The sequence below is a fragment of the Gymnoscopelus braueri genome (genome assembly GCF_963280865.1).
Source record: "Gymnoscopelus braueri genome assembly, chromosome: 14".
NCBI classification, from domain to species: domain Eukaryota; kingdom Metazoa; phylum Chordata; class Actinopteri; order Myctophiformes; family Myctophidae; genus Gymnoscopelus; species Gymnoscopelus braueri.
In genome coordinates, this window is record NC_137619.1 from 46,060,596 (window position 1) to 46,088,095 (window position 27,500).

The 27,500-nt window shown below is 42.1% G+C and overlaps 1 protein-coding gene across 1 annotated transcript in view; it reads left to right on the forward strand.

Annotated features, from left to right (window-relative positions):
- The window catches only part of spock2 (SPARC (osteonectin), cwcv and kazal like domains proteoglycan 2), a 72,112-nt gene that overhangs the window by 9,337 nt on the left and 35,275 nt on the right, over window positions 1-27,500 (forward strand). The window contains exon 2 of the mRNA XM_080449330.1: window positions 24,330-24,375. Coding sequence (XP_080305456.1) covers window positions 24,330-24,375 — 46 coding nt within the window. The remainder of the gene's footprint in view (window positions 1-24,329; window positions 24,376-27,500) is intronic.

Below are 27,500 nucleotides of genomic sequence, written 5' to 3' on the forward strand. Positions count from 1 at the left end.
TTTGAGAACCAATGGTATACGATCCATCTCACAAACACAATACTGACACCTAATGTCGTTTGCACCTTCAAGACAATGGTAGATCTGGCCACGCCCCCAAATAACTGCATGTGTGTCTCCAGTGGTGGAGACTCAGTAACTAAGTACATTTACTCAAGTACTGTACTTAAGTCACATTTTTAGGTATTTGTACTTTACTTGAGTATTTCCAATTTCCAATACTTTTACTTGTACTCCACTACATCTCAGAGGCAAATTGTGTACTTTTACTCCACTACAATCATATGAAATCTTTAGTTACTAGTTACTTTTTAGATTATGATTATTATCAAAAAAACATGCATTAACCACTTCAGCCCTAGCCATTTTCTGGCTATTTATAAATAGCCGATATACAAGCTCACAATGCGTCGCATCGCGACGCATTGTGAGCTTGTAGATCTGCTATTTTCAAAAGATGTTTATACATTTGAAAACTTGAAATGGGACATTCTGCATAATGATTACTTTTACTTTTGGTACTTTAAGTACATTTAGATGCCAATACTTTTGTACTTTTACTGAAGTACATTTTGAATTCCGGACTTTTACTTGTAACGGAGTATTTCTATAATGCAGTATTGATACTTTTACTTAAGTAAAAAATTTGAGTACTTTTTCCACCACTGTGTGTCTCAATTAGAATGGGGCTTCATTATAATTTATGCTCAACGCGTCGCAGCTGCGACCATCAAGCCCTCAAGTGCTCCCCCCCGCCCTTGTATTACATACAGGTCAAATAAGGCAGAAATTCAGAGAGACTCAATTATAGGTATGATAAGACATCAGCCTGGATCACGTCACTGGTCAAAAGTCCCTCTCTCTGTCTATTTTCTTTTCAACAGGAAACGAAACGACGGAGCCACTGCAGTGCATTATGCATAATGGCAGGCAAATCCACAGTGAATCCAATTTTCTGCTCAACTTCCCTTGTTAAAGTGATATTATCCACCAAAGCCTTTGCCATGAAATCGCTCTGATGTTTCATTTCTATTGACTCAAGGTGAACTTCGGCTGAGCATATTAATGGATGTTTTGCTTCCTATCTATCAACTGATACACACAGAACTGAAACAATACGCTCAAGCTGGCTTCAGGGCTCATTTGGCTTTGGCGTTCGCTCTTAATTTATCTGCGTCTTTGTGCCGTCGCTGTATACGAGCGACGGCAGAACGGGTGCAGCTTCGTTTTTGTGACTTCATTAACCCTTTAAGACCTGAAGCCGATTCTATAAAATGTCTGTTTTTAGAATGTCTTCTAAAAACATGTTACTGTCAGTGGTTCTCAAACCTTTTCATGTAAAGGAACCCAAAATGTATTTGCCCACAGACACCCATCTCAAAATATTTTGTTCCAGGGATCCCCAGAAGCAAAGATTTGAGATTAAAATGTATAGAATAATAGAATAAATATTCAAAATTTGCACACATTTTCACGATTTCTCAAAAATAGCAGATCTGCAAGTTCATAGCCCGCTATGAACTTGTATATCTGCTATTTTTGAATAGCCAAAGTGTAAAAATTATGCTTTTTAGCTCAAATCAAAAAGTGACACAGATGCGTTCCAGGTCTTAATGGATTAATTGCGTTCGTATTCTTTCCGTTTCCGCTGCTGTGGGTGTCTCTGTACCATTAGTCTCTGCAGACAGATGTGTTGTTTGCTCCCACGGTTTTTCGAAATGCTTCCGCGGCGTCTAGCAGTCTGTACTTCGGAAGCTCTGAAAATGAGTCGGAAAAAACTCGGCGGATGTCCCCCTACACCCCCTCTGTGCAATCGCATAAATAATAACTCTCACTGGAAAGCAAATTAGTTGAAACCTAACTAGATGGCAATTAAAAAGTATACTTTACTTTACTAAGATATTTTAAAATACATTTTCGTGGGCGCCGTGTCATGACAGCTTTCTGTCCTTAACCTGGATTTTTCAAAAATAGCAGATATACAAGCTCATAGCGCGAGTGCCGCGCGTGCCACGCTACGAGTGCCGCGCTACGAGCTTGTAGATCTGCTATTTTTGAAGAATCTTGAAAAAAAATTAAAATCTTTGAACATACATATTTTTTAAACGAACATTTGTAACTCATGTCTTTGCTTCTGGACCAAAATATTTTGAGATAGGGGTCCGCGGCCAAATACATATCATTTTGGGGGTCCTTGACATGAAAAGGTTTGAGAACCACTGATGTAGCTACATAGATTTTTTTCAAAAAACTGTTCGATTTAGAAGACATTTGTAGAATCGGCCTCAGGTCTTAATGGGTTAATAACTTTTACCGCGCTGAATGACATACTGTGTAGCATTCAAAGATTGTGGAAGATACAGTTTGTCTTGAGACTCTAGTGCGGTGGTTCTAAAACGTTTTGGGCTCAGTACGGTGACGCTACAGGGGTAGCGTCACCGTATATAATTATTTTCATCCACAGCACGCCAAATTACTTACTTTTCACTTTAGCGCCTTATATTTATGGCATATTTTATTACTTTTAAATCTAACGTAACAGTATAGACCCTACTATAACTATTGGTATCATTATAAATATTTATACTATTATTATAAGATGATGATGGTGACCACAACATTCAAATGAACGCACAAGAATTGAAATTACGCGTCGTTCACTCTCTCTTTCATTTTGGACTTTTGTATCCCGTATGACTTGTGTCAAAGTGGCTTTGCTAATTTGCTTGGTGCTATTGCTAACTTTTCCCTGCAGATCAGGTGTACTGGTGTGGGGCAAGCAGCAGCACCACTCCATCTGAAAACCATATGGGAGAAATCGTTATAAAGCCTCACTTGTCCACTTTGAATCAGCATACGTTTTATTTGTCACATTACGGGTTTACAGGTGTAAAGAAGTGGGTAAAGAAAAAGTTTTCATGCGAGCTCCATCGTTTTGTAGTATTCTGTGAGAAAAGAGAGGGTAGAGGTAGAGTGAGAGGCGAGCAAAGGGAAGATAAAACAGGTTAAATTATAGAGCAAATAAAGATCTAGCATACTGTATGTGAAAGCAGATGATATTTAGGACGTTTTTCAGTTGCTGAATGGGTGTAACGTTATTTGTTCTCTTAAGAAACGTTTCCGTATTTCCCTTTCATCTTAGCCTCTGACACCTGCTGACAGGTAATGTTAGGAAGAGTGCATTTGCCGGTCTATGTAGAGGTAGGGGGTGCATAAAGGTGTAAATATTTCCCCTGAGATATGTAACTTGACTTGACTTGACTTATTCCTGTAAAGCCCTCTCCAGACCAATCTGAGTCGGCCCGATTTTGGGCCGAATTGGCTTCGGGAAGCGTCGGCCAGTCGGTTAGGGGTCCGTCGGGGGGTCCGTCGGGACCTTTTCGGCCGACCCAGAGCCGACCGAACATGTTCAGCTTTTTAGCCGACTGGTAGCGCAGTGGCAGTGACAACAGAGGGCTGTCGGTGTTGCCAGATTATGTGAGAGAAACAAGCGACCATGTCTATGAAAACCTACATTCACTGTTTCTTGTTGTTGCTCCCAGAGAGAGAGAGATTGATTGATTTGCCCTACTTTTGCGCTGTGGTGATTGGGAGCAGGTGTGTAAATTTGTCCAGTGACGGAGTCACATGCATCGGTGTTTATGTATAAATATGTAATGCGCAAGTATGTAAACATGTCCTTCTGAGTGGGAGTTCAAGCATTGCATGAATAGGCTCGTAAAGCAGGGAGATAGTGACAGAGGAAGAGTGGTAGAGGGGGAGAGAAAGAGGGGGGAGAAAGAGAGAGAGAGAGGGAAAGAGAGAGAGGAAGGGAGAGAGGGGAGAGAAAGAGAAAGAGAGAGGGGAGGAAGACAGAGAGAAAGTGGGTGAGAGAGAGGGAGATACCAGGAGCGAGGGAGAGAGGAACGGAGAAAGCGGGAGGGAGAAAGAAAGGGAGAGAGACGGAGAGAGAAACGGAGGGAGGGAGAAAGAGGGAGGTAAAAAGCGGCAGAGAGAGAAGGAAAGAAAGAGAGAGGGAGAGACAGAGGGAGAGAAAAAAGGGAGAGTGAAAGATTGAGAGAGAAAGAGCGAGCGAGAGATTGAGGAGACGGAAAGAGGGAGAGAGAACGAGCAATTAAGTGAATTGCTTTCACCAGCTGCTGCTGTGCGGAGTGTGCTACAGGGCATATCTCCGCCAAGCCAGGGTGACCTACCCAGGCTCATGAAATTCATATTCAGGCATAGTAGCCAATTAGAATGAAATCTTCAAAAACGGACTCATATACTGATACAGAACCATATATTGGCCATATATTATGGCTGTCGGGTGGAAATCTTGTATGTTCCTTTTTTATTATTATTTAAAAACAATTTAAAATCGTGAAAATAGCCAATCTACAAGCTGTAATTATTAATAATTAAGAAATACTATATTTTAAAGAGTGAAAAATCAACTAAAGTCATTATTAGTGCAAGTTCATTCACATTTCATTTGAATGAAAATAACTTGTGGGTAAAATACATTCTGTGAATCTAATGTGATTAATGTGACCCCTACTTCAGTCAGTGAAGTCCAGGGCTGAATGTGACATATTGAGACCTATATAACTAAATATTGGTCATTTGCCAACACATTATTTTGTGAAATAAATGGGTAATATTTCACAGATAGTTATACTATTCTTATAATATATTAAAATACAATCATCCTTAACCTTCAAGTTAAATGCATTATTTCCGTGGACTTAAAAATCATTTTTGGACTTAAAAATCTTTATAATTTTTTTGGATGGCCTTCCTGCCCTGGCAGGAAGGCCGGGCAGGGCCTTTGTGCCCTCCAAAAAATTACAACACCAAAGGCCAAGTGGCCTTGCCCCTAAAATGACGAAATTCCAGGCTTGAATGCAATAGATGTACTCTGAGTCTGTTACAAGTAAAAGTCCGGAATTCAACATTTACTTGAGTAAAAGTACTAAAGTATTGGTATAAAAATGTACTTAAAGTACCAAAAGTAAAAGTACAAAAATGTTTGAAAATAGCAGATCTACAAGCTCAGAACGCGTGCATCGCAACACGTTGTGAGCTTGTAGATCTGCTATTTTCAAATAGCTTATAGGTATAAGATAGGGCTAAAGTGGTTAATGTATGTTTCATAATGATTTATATCTGCAAAGTAACTAGTAACTAAACATTTCAAATAATTGTTGTGGAGTACAAGTATAGACAATTGGAAATACTCCAGTAAAGTAAAAGTACCTCAAAATTTTACTTAAGTACAGTACTTGAGTAAATGTACTAGTTACTTTACACCACTGCACGTCAGTGAAGAAAAAACGCTGGGAACATCCCTAAGTGGCTTTGCAGGGAAACAAGCCCAAAGTCGCTTATAATAAGCAGACCTGGCAACGCTGGCACGCTAAAAGTCAAATTAGCACATGAATGGCCAGTCGGCTGACAGACTTAAATGGCAACTTTTGCCAACCGAATACCAGTCTGTTGCAGTCTGGAGTAGTCTGCAATAGTCTGGACGAGTCTGTTTGGTGCGGAGTTGCCTTAAGCTCCTAGATGGAGCATAGGGCCGCAATCACACCCCGCCATCGGACTCTGTTTTGGGCAGTTTTCTTCAGCTGGGCCCACGATAGTCCGGTTGTCTTTGCCTCACTCTCGACTGATCTTCTCCTGGTCTGTTTTGGCCTCCCACTTTTCTTTTGCCCTGTGGATTCCAGTCCACTGCCTGCCTAGTGATGTTGTCAGTTGGCTTTCGGAGGGCGTGTCCAATCCACCCCCACTTCCTCTTCTTCACAGCATGGCTGATGGCGTTTTGGTTGTTTCTCTCCAACAGGCTGGCGTTTGATATTTTATCGGGCCACCTGATGTTCAGGATGTGTCTTAGGCATCTGTTAACAAAGGTCTGGAGTTTGTTGGTGGTAATATTTGTCACTCTCCATGTCTCTGATCCATATAGGAGAGCTGACTTGACGTTGGTGTTGAATATTTTGATCTTATTTCGGAGGGACAGTGCCTTGGATCATCGTCTGATCCACCATCTTTGCCAAGTATGGTCCCAAGATATGTGAAGTGGTCAGTCTCTTTGAGGTTCTCTCCCTGTAGTTGGACAGGGAGTTCCTGTTTGTTGTTTAGCCTCATTTTTATGATATGAGATATGAGATATGTAAAGGACCCCCAATTTGATATGAATTAGGCCACGGGCCCCCATTTGATAAAGAACATTTTTATCTCTTTGAGAGTGTACAAATGGAACCAAATGGACCCCTTCCATTTGTGCACTCTCAGAGTTACAGACCTTGCAGGGGTCCATTTCTGACCCCCTGGTGGCCCCCGGACCCGAGGTTGAGAACCATGTGCTCTCCGTACCACTCAGTCCCTTCCTCCTTCACCTGTTATCCTTTCACTCAATTTTTAATGAACAGAAAATGTTCTGTGACGGAACACAAACTGCACCTCCACATTCCCAGTCAGCAGAAGTGGATTAAATAATGCACAACCATGGAGTTGGGTGCGCCGCAGGTTTTGGGGACGCTCTCGGTATAATGTGACACTAACACGGTAAACTCCTGACTGAGTGTTAATTCTAACTCTGAGAGTGTTACAAAATGGAGCCCCGAAAGAGACTAGGGTCCATTTGTGCACTCTAAAAAGCATTATTTTACACTTTGGCTATTAAAAAATAGCAGATATACAAGCTCATAGCGCGGCACCAAGTGCCGCGCTATGAGCTTGTAGATCTGCTATTTTTGAAAAATCGTGAAAATGTGTGCAAATCTTTGAATATATATTGTTTAAAGCGAACATTTTTAACTCTATTCTTTGCTTCTGGGGGTCCCTGGAACAAAACATTTTGAGATGGGGGTCCGTGGCCAAATACATATCATTTTGGGGGTCCTTGACATGAAAACGTTTGAGCACCACTGATATAGAAACATACGTTTTTTCAGAATACTGTTGGGATTTAGAAGACATTTGTAGAATCGGCTTCAGGTCTTAATGGGTTAAAAGCTATGTAACTTTGTATTAACTATAAAGCACCTGAAGCACCTGAGTCAACACAGTCAGGGAAGGGTGGGATATGTTGCTTAAAAATGCAACTTTGTGTTTGTGTGTATGGGACATAATGTGCTATAAACAGTAGTTATCAAATAGTTACATAGTGGAGCTTTAAAGGGGTGTGTAAGTGATATGTTTTTGTAAACAAACACAAGTTTATTGTTAAAAACCCAATAGTGACTGGGCTCCAAATCGCTCCAAATCGGCCCTGGGCTCCCTAGGCTGGTGGGGGGAGTGTAGTGCCCAGGATCACAACAAATTGGCACCGGGTTGAACTTTGTCTACTCATTTTAGTTTTTGTTTCATCAATTCCAGTTATATTCCAGTGTCCTGTATCCTGCACGAATTCTGTCTCCTGATTGGCTCAAATTGGTATCCCGACCTGAAAATCTATTTTATAGCTGGAGAGACGGGCAGACAGACACCTGTCACTGAACTAGCATTCTATTAGCAATGATCATTAGCAATGATTACTATCAGAATATAGAGCTATTTATCAATGATAATAATATAACAATCCCTTACACCCCTTTTAAATTAACACACATGATTCTGTTGAAGCGTTATGGTTCACGTTGAGAGACGTCGAAATTATCTACCCCGGCCCGCCAATCCCGGGGGGGTTTTGCATGTGATGTCATATGGCTCTCGTCCAATAGGGACTCGGGGTCTGCAATCGTCGGTTCGTGCCTCGCCGCGATTCCCTTTACTATCATCACTTCACTGGAGCATATGGAACATAATTATGGATAATGGCATTTGTAATACCGCAGCCAAATACTCCATTAACCCATTAAGACCGGGAACGCGCCTGTGTGTCATTTTAAGATTTCTTTGGGCTATTCAGAAATAGCCGATCTACAAGCTCACAGCGCGGCACCGAGTGCCGCCCTATGAGCTTGTAGATCTACTATTTTAGAAAAATCTTGAAAATCTGTGCAAATCTTTGAATATATATATATTTAAAGCGAACATTTTTAACTCCAATCTTTGCTTCTGGGGGTGCCTGGAACAACATATTTTGAGATGGGAGTCCACGGCCAAATACATAACATTTTGGGGGCCTTGACATGAAAAAGTTTGAGAACCACTGATCATAGCAACATAAGTTTTTTCAAAAAACTGTTATGATTTAGAAGACATTTGTAGAATCTCCAGAAGCAAAGATTTGAGTCAGAAATGTTTGCTTTAAAGTATATATATTCAAAGATTTGCGCACATTTTCACGATTTTTAAAAAAAATAGCAGATCTACAAGCTTGTAGATTGCTATTTTTGAATAGCCCAAAGAAATCTTAAAAATTACACAGATGCGTTCCCCGGGTCTTAATGGGTTAAAGACTGTCCTATTCAGGCGAATAGGAACGCCATGCCAGGGAATTATTATCAACAGATGCTCGCTCCCCCTCGCTCTCTGGCTATCATATCTCACGGCAGCTTGTGTGTCCCGACGTCGCACACAAACCCATGGCTTTCTTCCTGACGTTATAATAGCCCTGCTGATGATGATACAATGAGGTTATGCACGTTTGATAACAGCTTTTTTTTTATCAGGGAATCCATTAGTCTCTCTCTGGTCGGTCCATATCGTTGTTGTCGGGCAGAAACCTCCCTACAGTCAGTGGTTTTCCAACGTTTTTCATGCCAAGGAACCCTTAAATTGATATACATTTGGCCCGCGGACCCCCCATCTGAAAATGTTTTGTTCCAGGGACCCCCCCAGAAGCAAGGATTAGTGTTAAAAATGTTCGCTTTAAAAAAAAATTAAAATAGCCGATCTACAAGCTCACAACGCGTCGCGATGCGACGCGTTGTGAGCTTGTAGATCTGCTATTTTCAAATATCTTAGTACATTTACTTTTTGTACTTTAAGTATATTTTGACGCCAATACTTTTGTACTTTTACTAAGTCAATTTTGAATTCTGGACTTTTACTTGTATCGGAGTATTTCTATATTGCAGTATTGGTACTTTTACTTAAAGTAAAACATTTGAGTACTTTTTCCACCACTGGAGATTGCAGAGACCCAAGCAGAGCACTGTCCAAATGCAGATGGAGTGCGCCTAGATGTGGGTTCAGACAGTTCTGTGGGAGAGCGTGCCTGGATCTGGCTGAACTCCGGTGTGTTTGCGTTGGTGCCTTATTGGCCGCCGACCAGCAGCCCGAGCCGGCACTGTAATTGAGTAGAGGAGGAGAGAGGGGGAGAGACAGAGAGAGAGAGAGAGAGAGAAAAAAAACACGCCTTTCATCATGGGCCCTTCTGGTTCTGCTTCAGCTGTGCACTGCAGTGCATTAACCCAATCAGACCGGGAACGCATCTGTAAATTTTTCAGATTTCTGTGGGAAAAATCTTTTGAAAAATCGTTAAAATATCGTGCAAATCTTTGAATATATATATATATTTTTTAAAGCGAACATTTGTAACTCAAATCTTTGCTTCTGAGGATTCTACAAAATGTCTTCTAAATCCTAACAGTTTAAAAAAAAAATGTATTTGGCCGTGGACCCCCATCTCAAAATATTTTGTTCCAGGGACCCCCCAGAAGTTGAAAAAAAATTTTGCTTTAAAAAAGTGCATATTCAAAGATTTTGCGCCAAAAGAAATCTTAAAAATGACTCAGATGCATTCCTGGTCTTAATGGGATAAGCTGCTGTAGGCTGAAGGACACGGAGGAGATATGGTTTTGCTCTGAACGTGTAAAGTAAAGAACAGTGATAAGTTATTGATTTTCACTGCGTACAACCCTGTTAATGCCTGTCATAAAGCACTGCTTTCTTTGGGTCTTTCAAAATATTTGTTCAGCAAATGTTTGAACAGCAAATTGACGGCGTTCTTGTCCGCAGAGAACACATCTTAAAATTGGTAAAGGGTGCATTTATATGGCGCCTTTTAACCTGTAGGATGTGCATTACATTCACGTCCCCCATTCGCACACATTCACACACCGATGATGGTGGAGGAATTAAACCATGCAAGCCACCTGCCAAAAGCCTGCTTATCGGGAGCAGTTGGGGATTCAGTGTCTCTTGCTCAAGGACACTTTGACATTGCAGCCAGGAGGAGCCGGGAGGGAATCGAACCGGAAACCGTTCCGATTCCCAACTGACTTCTACTGTACCTCCTGAGCCACTTGTCTCTGTAGGGCTTGTTAACCCTTAAGCCCTAATTACTTAGTTGCCATTTACAATTGAGGCATTTAGCAGATGCTCTTAATCCAGAGGGAATTACAGTAAGCACGGTAAACACAAGGTTATACATCAAATGCATAGAAATGGTACTCTAGGATCATAGGTAAACCAAGAACCTATCATCGGCAGGGGCGTAGCCAGAAAGCGCGCGCGTGCGTGAGTGCCATGCGCGGGCGCGCGATTTTTTTGGGCGGTTTTGTGCGGATTTGGGAGTTTTTGGGGCGGTTTTGTGCGGATTGGGTGAATATATTAGGGTGAATACGCCCCTGATTCATCGGTCTAAACAGTATAATATCCTGTACATTGAAGCTATACAAACCATAGGATGGCAGGTCAAAAAAATTACCTGGCATCTGTCTACATAACAAGCTATCTAAATTTCATTTTAACCTTTGCATAAGCCTGCAAGGTCGTCAAGGCTAGGGCAAGCGCTGCGGGCTAAGGTGGAGTCTGAATAGCCTCGCGCGGCCAGACTATATCACTGCGTGCATATGAGTCTGGTGCTTCTATGAGGAAGTATTTTTTTCCCAAGGGGCGGGATCAAAAGAATGGCTCCGCACGCAATTGGTTAGTCCTACAACCAACTACCAATTACGGTCTCCCATATTTGAATACTGGGCCTTGATTGGTCACCCCAGACTTCGGGAGCAGGAAATGGATTCTCTATGGAGCGGTGCCAGACCCAAACCGCAGAGGGCAATATTTTTTTTGCACTGGCAGATTCGTCTGGTCCCAGGCTAGAGTCTGAAGAGGTGAGTCTTCAGATTACGCCGGAAGATTGGGAGTGAGTCTGCAGTTCTAACTGCAATGGGGCATTTATCAGTGGTGTAAAGTAACTAAGTACATTTACTCAGGTACTGAACTCAAGTACAATTTTGAGGTATTTTTTACTTTACTGGAGTATTTCCAATTTTCAATGCTTTTACTTTTACTCCACTACAATTATCTGAAAACTTTAGTTACTTGTTACTTTGCAGATATAAATACTGTATATTACATTATAAAACATACATTAACCACTTTAGCCCTATTTTATACCTAGGCTATTTGAAAATAGCCGATCTACAAGCTCACGTTGTGAGCTTGTAGATCTGCTATTTTCAAACATTATAGTACTTTTACTTTTGGTACTTTAAGTACATTTTGATACCAATACTTTTGTACTTTTACCCAAGTAATTTTTTAATTCCGGACTTGTAACAGAGTACTTCTACAGTGCAGTATTGATCCTTTTACTTAAGTAAAACATTTGGATTACTTTTTCCACCACTGCTTATCGCTTATACATGCCCAAAATGGGGACACCAGGTTGAACGTGGTTAAATCTATACACGCGTGCAAATTGACGCAGTATTTTACAGTGCAAATGGTAGCATTCCAAAACTGCACCCCTGATGCAGGAGAAGAAAGTCTCAGTGCATCAGACTCACGGCCTCGTGGGATGCTGGAGTGACCCGGTTGGTTGGTTGGTTGGTTGGTTGGTTGGTTGTGTGTGGGTGTCACCTGGGAGTCAGTCGGAGCCAAATAGGTCGAACTCTCCAGCACCAACTGACATCCAGGAATGTGCCTATAATGAGCTCTTTGTGGAATTCAGTGTCCTCCTCCTCCTCCTCCTCTCTCTCCTCCAGCAGCACACTGCGCCCTGCCTCCCACAGAATAAGCCTAATTATCAGGCATGGAATGCAAAAGAATTCCTAAGATACTTTTCTTAGAAATGTGTATTTGTGATGTTGGCTCTCTGCTCGGTCGAAAAATGTGTTATGTCATAACTGGCTCGAGTCAGATCATAATGCCCTGTGCCTTAAGCCTCTTATATCAGCGTGGTTCTCAAACTTGTACAATTCAAGGAGCCCCCCCATAACTCTTGAGTGTGTGCAAATAGAACCAAATGGACCCGTAAGGGTCCATTTGGTTCCATTTGCACACTCTCAGAGTTACCAACCCTGAGGACCTGGACCCTACTTTCAGAACCATTGCTCCATATACTTATAGCCTTGTAGAGCTTTAGAAATGTTTCTTTCATATTTGCCTGTATTGGCATGCCCCCAAAATAGGGACGCCAGCTTGAAAGTAGTGAAATTATTATGGGATCATGAGTGTCTATTGTATTGCAGGCTTTACACCGAGGCGCGGTGACAGTGATGACAGGCCCAGTGAATCTCACCAGAACCTGCATTTAAAACTAACAATAAGTCTCAAGTGACGGTGGCAGAGTCGCACTCAATAAATGCCACACTGAAGTCTTATTTCCTTTGGAGGCGAGCCAGAGTGAGTCTCTGCATCCAGTACAGTAACCACGATCAATCTCTTTTATGTGTGTGCAAAGTGTTTCATGTTCGTAAGGAAAAGGGCTTCGTAAGTCGTGGGTTTGTGCTGCCGGGACCCGAGGAAGCTGCGGGGGGGGGGATAATAAACTTTTGGGGTTTGTGGCACCCGCTATGGGCATCCTCTTCTGGAGGTACGCTCTATAGAGGCCCGTCAACGTGATTCAAATTTGGGTTTGATTGGATGTTGCATTCATGATACTGCATTATACCCCAAGTATTTATTTGTCAGACATAGGCCCCTCCCATTAATGTTGGAAGCCAATAGGCTCTATGCACAGCAGCCATATTGGACAGAAATTGGGCCTCTTCCTTACTTCCTTCACAGGTGTTACCAATGACACTAATGAAGGCTCTGTTCCATTTAATGTAGCACAGTGGTTCTCAAACCTTTTAATTTCAAGGACCCCCCATAACTCTGAGAGCGTACAAATGGAACCAAATGGAGAGCGTACAAATGGAACCAAATGGACCCTTACGGGTCCATTTGGTTCCATTTGTACGCTCTCAGAGTTACACACCTTTTTAAGGGGCCATTTGAAACCCCCTCAAGGAATATGAGGGTCCCTGGACCACACTTTGAGAACCACTGGTGTAGCAGAGTGTTTCCATTGAGTCAACATCCTGACTCTGTTTGACCAGAATGGAACAGAGCCTTCATTAGTATCATTGGTAACAACCTGTGATCATTGGTCTCCAAAATGTGAACTGAGCCTATTGCATGCAAACAGTATGGCATATCAAAAAGCAAAGTTTCAGCCCAATCCAAACTCCATTGACTCTAATTTGCTCTATAATTTACTCTATAATCACTATAATCAAGGAACGTAGGCAAGATTCTGTCCAGTAGATGCCACTTTCTCAGTCGTTGACAGGACAGTGTGGTTATTAGCTGATTCGCTTGGTTTGAGGATTTGAGTGCAGCTCAAACTTATTGTAGTAGTATCTCATCGCTTGCACAGTCTAGAAAGGTTATTTTTTACAGTCTGAGGGATTACCAGCACTCATGGAAATGTCCTTCAGGTACTTTTATTTATAATGGGCTGTAAAACAATCTATGTACGAGTCTTCATGCAGCACAAAGCTTTCTTCACCGTTGTCAAAGAAGAAGATGAAGAAGGCTTTGTTCCGAAGAGCAGGCGTTTGATTGTTTGCTGCTCGTGCCCATTGAATAGAAGTACCTGAAGGATATCGTGAGCGCTGCCTGGTAATTCCTCTGACAACTTATTGATTTCCCTTGTTTTTCAGTTGGGGTCACTCCGCTTGTACCAGACAGCCTTGTGGATTATGGAATGTTTATTTATTTCCAACAGCAAGTCTTTTTTTTGGTTAATATTATAGAGAATGTACACAGCTGACGTAGTTGACTTACCTGACTTACTGCGATTTTGTTAATAACTGTCTATAGATTATTCATACAGTATGTGTTTGCAGTCCAATTTTCTCCCTCACCCATGGGCCTGTGGATTTACGCAAGAGGGAGGGCAAAAGGCTTACATAATTCAATTGTAAAATCCCCAAAGTGCTTCATTTTTCATCAAGGGTTTTGTATTATTTTTGCTTCAACCCCCCCTCCATGCAATTATAGAACGTCTGTCTAATATAATTGATTGTAGGTCGCTCTCGGGGGCTCCGTCAATATTTCTGAGTGAGCGGGCGAAACGAGCGTATTTCTCGAAAGTGCAGGAATTGATGTAGTGCTCAAAGCCCTTTCGTCATTTAGCCTAATGCAAATGCAAACACGTTTATGTACCGCCAGCCACTCTGATTTCTTTTTTTTGCCACCGCGGGGCAAGAAAATATTTCCGGCCTTGCCTCTCCTTCCTGCAGTGTTATAGTCCCCTAAAAAAAAAAAGAAGCCTGCCGCGCACTTGACGTGTGCTCCTGCAAATATAGTCATACATCCTTAAATTCAGATTATTTTACTTTCACTCCCATGCACTACTCTTTCCCCTCGTTCTCCCCAGTCCCCAAATCCAGTCCCCGAATCCCCCTCACCCCCACCCCACCCTCTCTCTTTCTCTTCTCACCTCATATGAGTCATGCTTCCTTCACTCTCTATAAGCTCTGAGTCACCTCTACTCAGTAGTACCCGGACAGAGTGCACTAACACCCCCCCCCCACCCCTACTTAAACTTTCTGGTTCGCCAGGCCCTCCTTGTTGTTGTCCCCACCTTGCAAGCTCCCCTATCAGCAGAATGGAGTAGACTGCTACTGCCTGCTGCTGCTGCTGATGCAATACTTGATGTCTTAATGCAGTGGTTCTAAAGGGTCCAGGCCAGGGGCTCTTAGGGTTCCTTGAGTGGGGTTCTAAATTGACCCTTACAAGTCTGTAACTCTGACAGTGTACAAATGGAACCAAATGGACCCTGGCGGGTCCATTTGGTTCCATTTGTACCCTGTCAGAGTTAAGGGGGGGACCATACAGAGTCATGTGTACCATACAGAGTCCTGTGCACATGTACCGCCGGCACTGATGGGCAAAGTACTCAACCCCAGTACTTGAGTCAAAGTATAGACACTCCTGGTCACAAATTTTACTCAACTACTGCTACTAGTGCTCAGTCAAATTTGTACTTGAGTTAAAGTACTGGAGTACTTGCTTTTAAAAATGTATTCAAAAGTACAATTCATTTTTGATATAAATGCATTGCTGTATTAAAATTTAGACATACTCAAGTAAAGTACAGAACAGATACTCGAAAAATGTACTTGAGTGCCGTACTCAAGTAGATGTACTTCATTACTGCCCACCACTGACGGCCGGCATGCAGAAATGATTCACCTCTCGCGCCTCCTAGCCCAAACCAGACCAAACCAGCCCAAACCAGACCAAACCAGCCCAAACCAGATCGGCCCGGCCCAGCCTCCCGCTAACGGAACACGTTTGAGATGAGAAGAATAACGAGTGAGAATGATCCAGAGAGTGCTAGTGTTGCATCTCATGTGATTTGCTAATCAAAGACTGTGAGAGTAGAGTACTATTATGGAATGGACTGCCCCTGAGAGTGTTTCCAAAGATGTCAGGAAACAGCAGAGTGGTGATGAATGTGCATGAACAGTATCTGTATTTACAACTGCTGGAATCTGGCCCCGCGCTGACTAAGGGTACGACAGCTACAGAACTTATTGATTAAATTCTTTTTAAATAGATAATTTTATCCTTTAAAACTGGGACAGAATCTGTGTCATTTTACATTTTTGCGTTGGCTACTCAAAAATAGCAGATCTACAAGCTTCTTGTACATCTGCTATTTTTGAACATTTTAGAAAAAAAAAAGTGCGAGAACTACTGGTTTAGAAGGCATTTGTAGAATCAGCTTGAAAAAGAAAGAAGCGAGCACTCATCAGACACGTCGTTCAAAGTACAACAAGTAACGGGTGCACGGTTCAGGCAGAAACAGTTTCTTTGAAAAGACTACCAGCACTCACTTTCATCCATTTAGGATCTTGTTTTTATTGAAGTCTCATCGCCCCCAAAATAATTTGTAGAATCAGCCTCAGGTCTGAATGGGTTAAAAGGATAATCGATTCGTAATCGATCCCTATGTTGGGCATAATAATTGAAAAACATCCAATGCAATGTGACACGTCGTAAGCTTGCAGATTGGGCTATTTGACCAAAATACCAATGCCACAAACAGGGACGTGCTGGCCACTGGGAAATTCGGGAAAATTCCAGAACGGCCGCGGCCCAAAAAAAAATTTGCTCCCGTTTTAGGATTATTACGGTAATTTCCGGGTCGCACGGCCCAATTATTAATTACGTTACTGTTGGGCTGGGACGTTTTTCAGCAGTGGTGTAATTTACATAGGGTTGCTGGGTTAAAACGCGCGACCCCCCCCCCCCGTTGACAAAACCGAACCCCCCCCATTGACAAATGGTGGGCCGGTTTGGCAAATCCCAGAGCTGAATTTTGGTCCCAGCACGCCCCTGGCCACAAAATAGGGACGCCAGGGTTGAAAGTGGTTAGAATTCCCCTCTGTAATCCCCTTCAAGCCTTACAAGACATCTTGTCATCTTGTTTAGTTGGCTGACCGCATACAGTATATTCAAATGAGGTCATTTTTTTACCACCGGCGTGCCAAAATCTACCAGCGCACCCCCCCCCCCCGTTCCAATCCGCGCTGCAGGATTTCCGTACGCTCTCTTAGGATGATACATTTCCCCCCTGAATGTTTTTCTCCGTGACCTTTTCTTCATAAAAGTCATCGATTTCCCGTCCTGGCAGAGTCGGCGGGACACACTTTCCCCCCATTGGTCTTGGCAGAAACACAAATACAGATAGGCTGCTAAATAATGCAACAGCTGGACCATCAATAAGGAGGACATGAGAGGCGTCAGATTAACCCGTTGAGACCGGGAACGCATCTGTGTGTCATTTTTTTGATTTCTTTGGGCTACTACAAGCTCGTAGCGCAGCACCGAGTGCTGCGCTACGAGCTTGTAGATCTACTATTTATTTGAAAAATTGTGAAAATGTGTGCAAATCTTTGAATATATATATTTTTTTAAGCGAACATTTGTAACTCAAATCTTTGCTTCTGAGGATGTCTTTTAAATCCTAACAGTTTTCTGAAAAACATATGTTGCTATATCAGTGGTTCTCAAACTTTTTCATGTCAAGGACCCCCAAAATGATATGTATTTGGCCGCCGACCCCCATCTCAAAATATTTTGTTCCAGGGACCCCCCCAGAAGCCAAGATTTTAGTAAAAAAAATTTTGCTTTAAAAGAATATAAATATACGAATTTGCACACATTTTCTAAATTTTTCAAAAATAGCAGATCTACAAGCTCGTAGCGCGGCACTCGGTGCCGCGCTATGAGCTTGTATATCTGCTATTTTTGAATAGCCAAAGTGTAAAATAATGCTTTTTAGCTCAAATCTAATAATGTCACAGATGCGTTCCAGGTCTTAAAGGGTTAATGGTTGTACACTCCGGGATGCTGCCCTGAATAAGTGTGACTCCCGTCACGCTCAACAAGGTTGAACTACATCATGGATAATCATTCATGTCGGCACAGAAATATAACGGTTCTTTAACGGGTTCTTTAAAAGGATTTTATGGTTCCACCAACCAAGAACCATCACCTACTACAGAACCATTTTATTTAGTGAATGGATTCATGTTCCTCGTATGGTTCTAGGGAACCTTTTTTTGATGGGAACCATCAAAAAATAAATAATCTTTGGCACCTTTAACCACTTAAAACCTAGCTTCCCAATTTTGGGCATGTCATTGATTGAAATTGATTTATTTCAGGGAAATCCATTGAGACCAGGGTCTCTTTTTCGATGGCGCCCTGTGTACAAAAGGACATTTACAACAATGATTTTGTATACATGACCTAGACAACAAGGTACACATGAATATACTCAAATAAAAATGTTTCAAAAAATATGAAGCCAAATATTATGCCTTCTTCCAATATAAGGTCAGCTAAAAATCTTTAAACAAGACATGACACACAGTCATGTATACCAGCTTGCTTTCTTTTTTCTCTCTCTCTGTGTGTGTGCCGTGTATGCGCGGCTTGATTTCATAGACCTGGTTCCTGATGTGTCTCGCAGAATCTGGCAACACTGCTAGTAGCTCCCCATTGGCTTAGACCTGTTGCTCATTTCTCTCGCAGAATCTGGCAACACTGCTAGGCCGCCATAGCTTGGGAGGAGAGAGACCACCCATTCAGAGTATGGGAAAGTATCCCCATTGGCTTAAAGGACAGCCAATGATCGAAAACATGTCGAGAATCTGTCGAGAATCTGTCTCTTCTTAGACCAGCTCGCAAGCTGGTAGAAATTGCAAAAGAAACAAGGACATCTAACCTTGACAAATGACATTTTTGTCATTAAAACAAATGGTTCTTTAAAGAAGGGTTCTTCTATGATGCCATCACTTAGAAGAACCAGTTTTGGCTCCAGCTGGCACCTTTTATTTATGTGTGTGTGTACGTCCCAGATCATCATTCACACGGGGGCCCGCTGACTGAGTCTCTGTTTCGGAGCCCTCCCTTCCCCGTCATTATAGACGCCACGCAGTTTACTGTAAGTTGATTTTGTTGTGACAGACACAGAGGGACGGAGAGACCGGGTCTGAGAGAAAATGAACTGATGGGGCCCCCGCAGTGCGCAGCAGAGCGGAACAGCAGTGTGGATGGGGAGGATTTTAACCCATTAAGACGGGGAAAGAATCTGTGTCTTTTTTAGATTTCTTTGGGCTATTCAAAAATAGCAGATCTACAAGCTATCCCTAAATCGAGTGCCGCGCTATGAGCTTGTAGATCTGCTATTTTTTTTTAATCGTGAACATTTTAGCAAATCTGTGAATATTATATATATTTTTAAAGCAAACATTTTTAACTCTTTAAAGTCTACAAAATCCTAATTTAAATTTTTTTTTTTTTTCTATAATCAGTGGTTCTCAAACTTTTTCATGTCAAGGACCCCCAAAATTATATGAATTTTGGCCGCGGACCCCCATCTGAAAATATTTTGTTCCAGGGACCCCCCCCAGAAGTTGTTGTAACAGAGTTAAAAAATGTGCGCTACAGAAAGAAAGATATTCAAAGATTTGCACACATTTTCACGATTTTTCAAAAAATAGCAGATCTACAAGCTTGTATATGAGCTTGTATATCTGCTATTTTTGAATAGCCAGAGAAATCTAAAAATGACACCCAGATGCGTTCCCGGTCTTAATGGGTTAAGTAGTTGACTCCTTGCCAATGGCGAAAATATTTACCTCTGTGAAATAGAACTGGGTGAGTCAGAGAGAACGGGGCCACCGCTTTGTGTTATATGGGGGGCTTCTTATTTCACGGTGTTGTGTCAGGAGTTTATCACCCAAAGCAGAGAGATGTTTGGCATGGCCTTTCAGTACAGTAAATGTTTACGGTGATGAATGCTTCACAGAGTATATCTTCACTAAGGAGCCCGCCTTGTAAATACACGAGAGGACTAGCATTTATTGTTTCAGACACAGCAAAATGTCAATAAGGCTTTATCATTGTTTCCTTTTAAGATTCCATAATGTCTATAGAAAATGCTGTGTCTCTATTTCGCGTAGTTGTAAGTAGTGTAGTATAAGTTTGCAGTGGTGTAAAGTACATTTACACAATTTATACAATTTTTTAGGTATTTTTGGGCGGTGAAACCGCCCCTATAAGTGAGGTTTGGATATTTGTACAACAAATCCTGCGCTGTGATTGGCCAAAAATGTACAAAAATGTACCCCGCCTAACCCTGCACCGTGATTGGCCAATCACAGTCTATTCAGGACTGTGATTGGCCAGTGTCACACAGTGTCACATGACACATGTGCATAGCCCTGGCCTATATAAGAAACCATAACTTTAAAAAAACCATAAATTTGTTTTTTTTAGTTATGGTTTCTTCCATCATAAAGAGTGTTTCAATAAATGTATTTCTTTTTTGTACATGATTGGTTGACTCCATTCAGTATTGTGATTAGCTAGCAAGACACCGCCCACTTCACACAGGGTGTGATTTTTTACTTTACTGGAGTATTTCCAATTTTCAATACTTTTACTTCTACTCCACTACATCTCAAAGGCAAATATTGTACTTTTACTCCACTACAATTATTTGAAAACTTACTTTTCAGATATAAATTATGATATTATAAAACATACATTAACCACTTTAGCCTTATTTTATACATAGGCTATTTGAAAATAACCGATCTACAAGCTCACAGCGTGTCGCATCACGACGCGTTGTGATCTTGTAGATATGCTATTTTTAAACATTTATACTTTTACTTTTGGTACGTTAAGTATATTTTGATGCCAATACTTTTGTACTTTTACTCAAGTAACACTTTGAACACAGGCCTTTTACTTGTAACAGAGTATTTTAATATTGTGGTATTGCTACTTTTACTTAAGTAAAACATTTGAGTACTTTTTCCACCACTGTAAGTTTCCAACTTCTGCGGAGCATTATTTTCAGGTTCAGCGTTATAGGCCTAGCTGGCCCGTATCCAGGTGTCACAATGACACCTATTCGTGACCTACACGACAGGGTCAAGCCAATGATCGAACACTCTTATCGACTTGTCCTAACCAACGCTCTGCATGAGCGAACAGGGCGAGCTATGTTTACTTGCTATAGAATCGGTTGCTTCGTCTCTAGTCATCAACCTTTCGCAGACCTGGTCTAACCGAATAGAACACAGTGTGATCAGGCAGCTCTGGTGGACCCCATGGTGTGGTGGAAGACGGATCATTTTAATCTGTATGGTAGAGTATATAATACAATATAGTTAGTACATCTGCAGTGGTTGGAAGTACTCTACCTACTCTTCCATTGAGAGATTTAGACCCAACTGTGTCAGATAGGACACCTATTGATTGTATTGTAAGTAAGTAGCCTATGTGGCCCATAGGTCAGGAGCCTGTCTCCTGTTTCTTTAGAGTGAGGCAGCTTTATGTACAGTACAAGTACACCCCCTGGACATGACGCTACCATGTTGCAGGGACTTATATTATACCCCCAATCCAACCCTTGATGCTGAGTGCCAAGCAGGGAACCCTGACCTCCCAATCTCAGGGCAGACAATAAAGTTATTTGAAGCAGACGGCACACCGGATTGGACACCGGATGCACCACCACCTTTATTGTTGTATAGCGTTGCAATGTATGTATGTATGTATGTATGTATGTATGTATGTATGTATGTATGTATGTATGTATGTATGTATGTATGAATGTATGAATGTATGAATGTATGAATGCATGTATATATATGTATATGTATATGTATATATTTATATTTAAAGGGAACATTTTTTACTCAAATCTTCGCTTCTGGGGGGGGGGTCCCCTGGAACAAAAGATTTTCAGATGGGGGTCCGTGGCCGAATACATAATTTTGGGTGGTCCTTGACATGAAAATGTTTGAGAACCACTGATATAGTAGCCTCGATCTCCAGGCTTTTATTTTCCTTCGCGTTTTGCTAAAAAATAAGAGCCTGGACCAAGCTGTTCACATTCCTGGCATAGGAAGTGGGAGTCAACCTTTCATTTCCCCAACCAAACAGAGTGCAGTGGGCGTCACTCCAAATGTTGTGACGTCAGGGCTCTCAATGCTGCACATTGGGGGAGGAGGAGGGGCACGGAGCGGGGCGGGGGCGGGCGCACAGATCGGTGAACCAATGGGAGCCGACGGATGTTTTCGCCAGAGATTTTGAATCCGCCCCTCTATGCCAGATATCAGACGCACTGGGGCAGGCTACTAATATAGCAACATTTTTAGAAAACTGTTAGGATTTAGAAGACATTTATAGATGCGTTCCTGCGTTGAATGGGTTAAGAAAGGCATAGTACAACTGAGCCGCTAATGTAGTTATCATGTACATACGGATACAGTGCTGCTGCTACTTCTCTCTGTGGAATATCACTCACAGAGAGAAGTGTCAAACCTTTATTTATGAAGTGTGTAGGCTGACTAAGCATGTATGCCAGTCATTCCCTGGCATCCCACGCTTAAGAGATGTTCAAGTGGGGCCTGATCCAGAAAAGGTTGGGAACCAACTCACAAATGCACTTTGACGAAAACCCACGAAACACAGTGCACTGAGCCACCGACATTTACACATATTTATGTGATGTTTCAGGCTTAGATTATAGTCAATGATCTAGATCTGTCCTAGTTTTATTATGTATTTAACCCATTTAAGACCTGAGAGCGATTCTACAAAATATCTTCTTAATCTGAACAGTTTTTTTGGGGGGGAAAAGCTATGTTCTGTCAGATAACTCACGAATAGATTGAACCAATATTATAGACCGAATATATTGAAGCAATATTATAGAATGAGAATACAAGTGTGGATGTAATATTTTATCTTGGCGTTCAGGCTCTGCTATATTTTTTCTCCCTGCTCAGCGCAATCATACAACCATCATTAACCTTTAAGAGCAGGGAGATAGATATACATCATAACCCCCCCATGGGGAACAGACCAATAGCAGAGCCTACTGGTGGTGCTGAGAGCAAACGCCGCATGACAACAAACCAGAATACACAAGTGGATGGAACGCCGATTCAAGAGGCTTAAATACCCGCCCAATTGAACAGCTGATTGCCACGTCAGTATATGACGTATGGATCTTGCATGACGCTGAATACAGCCACACAGAAACCTCTCGAGTTTATGCTGCCAGAACTAACTCGCAGGCTACGTATAATTTGCTGTCAGTGGTTCTCAAACTTTTTCATGTCAAGGACCCCCAAAATTATTTGGCCGCGGACCCCCATCTCAAAATATTTTGTTCCAGGGACCCCTCAGAAGCAAAGATTTGAGTTACAAATGTTCGCTTTAAAAATATATATATTCAAAGATTTGCACCGATTTTTCAAAAATAGCAGATCTACAAGCTCGTAGCGCGGCACTCGGTGCCGCGCTCAGAGCTTGCATATCTGCTATTTTTAGCCCAAAGAAATCTAAAATGACACAGATGCGTTCCCGGTCTTAATGGGTTAAGACTGAAATGAACAGTCTTGTGAGGGGTTTGAATAAGTATGCGTATAATAAAATGTTATGGATAATGAACTCACATTTCCACTCGCATTATGTGATGTTTGCAGGGCAGATCTATCTAATGGGTCGTGTCGGATTATAACTTGTACTATTCCCAATATCAGATCCAGTTCTTTTGGTCAGTATCAACATAATCTTTTCCCCTTTTTTTTTCTTTGACGCATTAGTTTCACGCATTGAATACTGAAATGAACAGTATTGTTGTGAAGAACTCGCACGATATGTTCTGGATTCTGAATGTTAACGAGTGCGGCTTAATAACATGCATCTGAACTTGCTCTTTTCTTCTCCACTGACTCTGAACTTTCTTTTTTTCTCTCTCTCTCTCTCTCTCTCTCTCTCTCTCTCTCTCTCTCTCTCTCTCTCTCTCTCTCTCTCTCTCTCTCTCCTCTGCTGCCTTTCGTTTCCCCAGGAGGTAGAGGTCAGTTTCTCCCATCTGCACGACACTCCTTCCAACTCCATACTGTGTGTGTGTGTGTGTGTGTGTGTGTGTGTGTGTGTGTGTGTGTGTGTGTGTGTGTGCGTGTGCGTGTGCGTGTGCATGCGTGTGGCCGCGTGTGTGTGCGCGCGTGCGTACGTGTGCGCACGTGCGCACGTGTGCGTACGTGTGCGTGTGTGTGCGTGCGTGTGTGTGTGTGTGCGCGTGTGTTTGTGAATCCTTGTCATTAATAACTCATTTTCACTGCTCTTTCCTGCCTTGCTTTTATCTCCCCCTGTCCTCCCCCCCCCCCCCAGCCGCCTTCATTTCCACTCGGTGTCTTTTGATTTCGATTAGCACAATTAATGTTCTAATTAAGTCGGAATAGGGGACAGAGCCACGTCGAAGCAGGACCATAACACCATATGTCTGGCATACAGTATAATACTGCAGGCACTGCATGGGTTGCAGATATAGAGCACGACTCATTTCCATGAAGAAGCAGTGCCGTCAGGGCGCAACATCCATCTGTGTTCCCTGTGATTCACTTAACCCATGAATCACACTAACTGCAGGTCTTATTGGTCACGTTTATTGCCATCATGGCGGAGTAACACGTAGGGCTAATCTTCTGTGAATATGACTTATGCTAGCATCTGTATTCAGACATACTGTGTGCACTCGTGTCTCAAGCATTAGCATAGTGTTAAATAAATGACAGATGCTTCAACGAGGTCTCTCTCTCTCTCTCTCTCTCTCTCTCTCTCTGCGTGTTTTTCTGCAGGATGACTATGTCCGCACCTGGGACGAGAATCAAGGCTCGAATGAAAGTAAGTCTCGCACTCACTTAACCTTATAGTTCTGCTCTGTCTTTGCCTACTGCATATCAATAGGCTATGATGTGCATAAAAGTAGTCCCAGCTTTCCAGAAGGTGGCACGCACGTACCTGTGTCCTGTTTCAGGTCATTTTCCCATACGTAGCTGTGTTTGATTGGCTCTGCAGCGGATTTGAACTGGAAACGCATGTGAAGGTGTCATATGTGTTGCATGAGCCAATCAAATAAAGCTATGGGAAAATGAGCTGGAGCAGGAAACGGGTACATGACACCTTCTGAAAACCATTATCACCCATTTCATGTTCTCACCCACTTTTTCCCTCTACAGTTTACAGTCTAGGCATTTAGCAGATGCTCTTAATCCAGAGCGACTTACAGTAAGCAAGGACACAAGATAATACATCATAATACATCATTATACACATAATACATCAAATGCATAAAAATAGTAATCTAATAGTAAAGTAATACATCATTAAACCAATAATCTAATAATAACTAATTCATACGTAAACCAAGAACCTATCATCAGCCTGTACATTGAAACTATTCACACTATAGGATGCCAGGCCAACAATGACCTGGCATCTGTCTACATAACATCTAAGTTACATTTTATCCTTTGCATAATCTTGCAAGGTCGTCAAGGCTAGGGCAAGTGCCAAGTGCCTCTAGCTGGCCCGTTGTTCATTTATGTGAAAATGCCATACAACCATCCTGTACCGTTGGTTTGTTTAAATGTGTTTGAATTGTCAAAGTGTTTGAATATTTGCTCATTTAAGCAGAGTGTTTCATTATGCTGGCAGATTGCCAGACCTGTAGCTGCTGTACTGAGTGATTCAATTGATTGACAGGTCCTCTGCACAGCTCACCGGAGCTTCGGCGGTTCGTCGAACCGCACGCCATTAAGCTCCGTATTTTGTATTCTTGGATGAGCCGGTGGCGTCTGTGAGAGAGTATACCACTGCTTTCTCAGAGAAAAGGTCAAGAGATGCCAGCGCTGCTGTTTAGCTGCATATACAGTCAACAGCCTGACCTCCCACTCCCTCGACCACGTTCTACATTTCCTTTCTTTTGCTTTTGAGCGGCGGAGATGCTCTTTTAGACCCCAGGCCCCTCTCCTTGACGCTTTTTTAGACCCCAGGCCCCTCTCCTTGACTCCGGCGGTGACTGCAGCGGTAATTGAGTCTCCAGCAGATGAAATCATGACACGCTACGGAGTCATCTAGCCCCAGCCATTGTCCCTTGATTTGCAGCTTAAATGAAGTTGTCTGAATCACAGAGTCCATTAGCACGATATCCCACGGTTTAATGAAGGCCTAATTATGGCTTAAAATGAAAAATGAAATGAAAAAAAGAGAGAGAGAGAGAGAGAGAGAGAGAGAGAGAGAGAGAGAGAGAGAGAGAGAGAGAGAGAAAGGGATGAGGGGGAAAGGAGAAAGGGAGTTGGGGCGGGGGGGGGGGGGCTAATGTGGTTTAATTAAGTGTAAAGTGACGTAATGTTAACATTATTCCTGCCAAATGTAAATCCATTTAGTGAAGAGGATAATTCTGGGGCTGGAGGAAAAGAGCAACCTGACTGAAAGCATGATGGATGGTGCTCGAGGGAAGAAAGTGTCTGTGCTGTGGTACACTGTAGCAGCACAGACTGCAGAGAGGACGCTATGCTGACATAAATACACAAATACAGTCCATCAATGTGCAGCTACTGTAAATATGTAACTGTAAAATGCACAGTGGTGGAAAAAGTACTCAAATGTTTTACTTAAGTAAAAGTATCAATACTGCAATATAGAAGTTCTAAAATGTTTGAAAATAGCAGATCTATCGCGACGCGTTGTGAACTTGTAGATCTGCTATTTTCAAATAGCCTAGGTATAAAATAGGGCTAAAGTGGTTAATGCGTGTTTTATGATGTAATAATGTATATCTGCAAAGTAACTAGTAACTAATGTTTTCAAATAATTGTAGTGGAGTAAAAGTACAATATTTTCCTTTGAGATGTAGTGGAGTAGAAGTAAAAGTATAGAAAATTGGAAATAATCCCCACAAAAAAAAAGTACAGTACTTCACTAAATGTTCTTAGTTACTTTACACCACTGAAAATGCAATGCAATATACTACAACAGCAAAACTCCATGCATTGAAATGATATACACAAATATGACCTATCGGTCAGATCGGCGATTCTGGACAACAGCCTATCCAAACGCCTAGAAAGCCGCCATGCACGTCACTCCCTCAGATCGTCAGCTACACACACGCCTAGTTTGAAGTCGGTCAGACGGACGGTTCTTGAGTTACATGAACTACAGACACACAGACATTTATAGTAGGATCATTATAGTGATAATAATATATGAAAAATACTTCATACATACAGTAATAGTTATTGCTAGTAGTTTCTTGATACAATAAACTACTTTCCTATATCAGAGTCCACCTAGCTCTGTGTGTGTGCGTGTGCGTGTGCGTGTGCGTGTGCGTGTGCGTGTGCGTGTGCGTGTGCGTGTGCGTGTGCGTGCGTGTGTGCGTGTGTGCGTGTGTGCGTGTGTGCGTGTGTGCGTGTGTGTGTGTGTGTGTGTGTGCGCGCTGCGCGCGCGTGTGCGAGACAGAAGCTCAGCACGGCCCTGCATTGATCTGGCTGTCTTTACGAGCGGCTTAATGAACCATAGGAGCCATCAGAGGACATGTGTCCCTCTGAAACATCACTAAATCACTGAGATGTCTTCACTGTGGAGCCTCTCTGCCTGGCTGCCTCCACAGCCCAGCGCAGTCAATACTCGCATGGAGCAAGACAGAGCTTTGCAACTGATGCAATTATCATTACCAGAGGTGGAAAGCAACTAAATACATTGTACTCAAGTACAATATTGAGGTATTTGTACTTTACTTGAGTATTTCCAATTTCCAATACTTTTACTTCTACTCCCTAACATTTCAGAGGCAAATATTGTACTTTTACTCCACTACATTTATTTAAGTTACTTTTCAGATATAAATTATGATATTATAAAACATACATTAACCACTTTAGCCCTATTTTATACCTAGGCTATTTGAAAATAGCCGATCTACAAGCTCACAACGTGTCGCATGGCGACGCGTTATGAGCTTG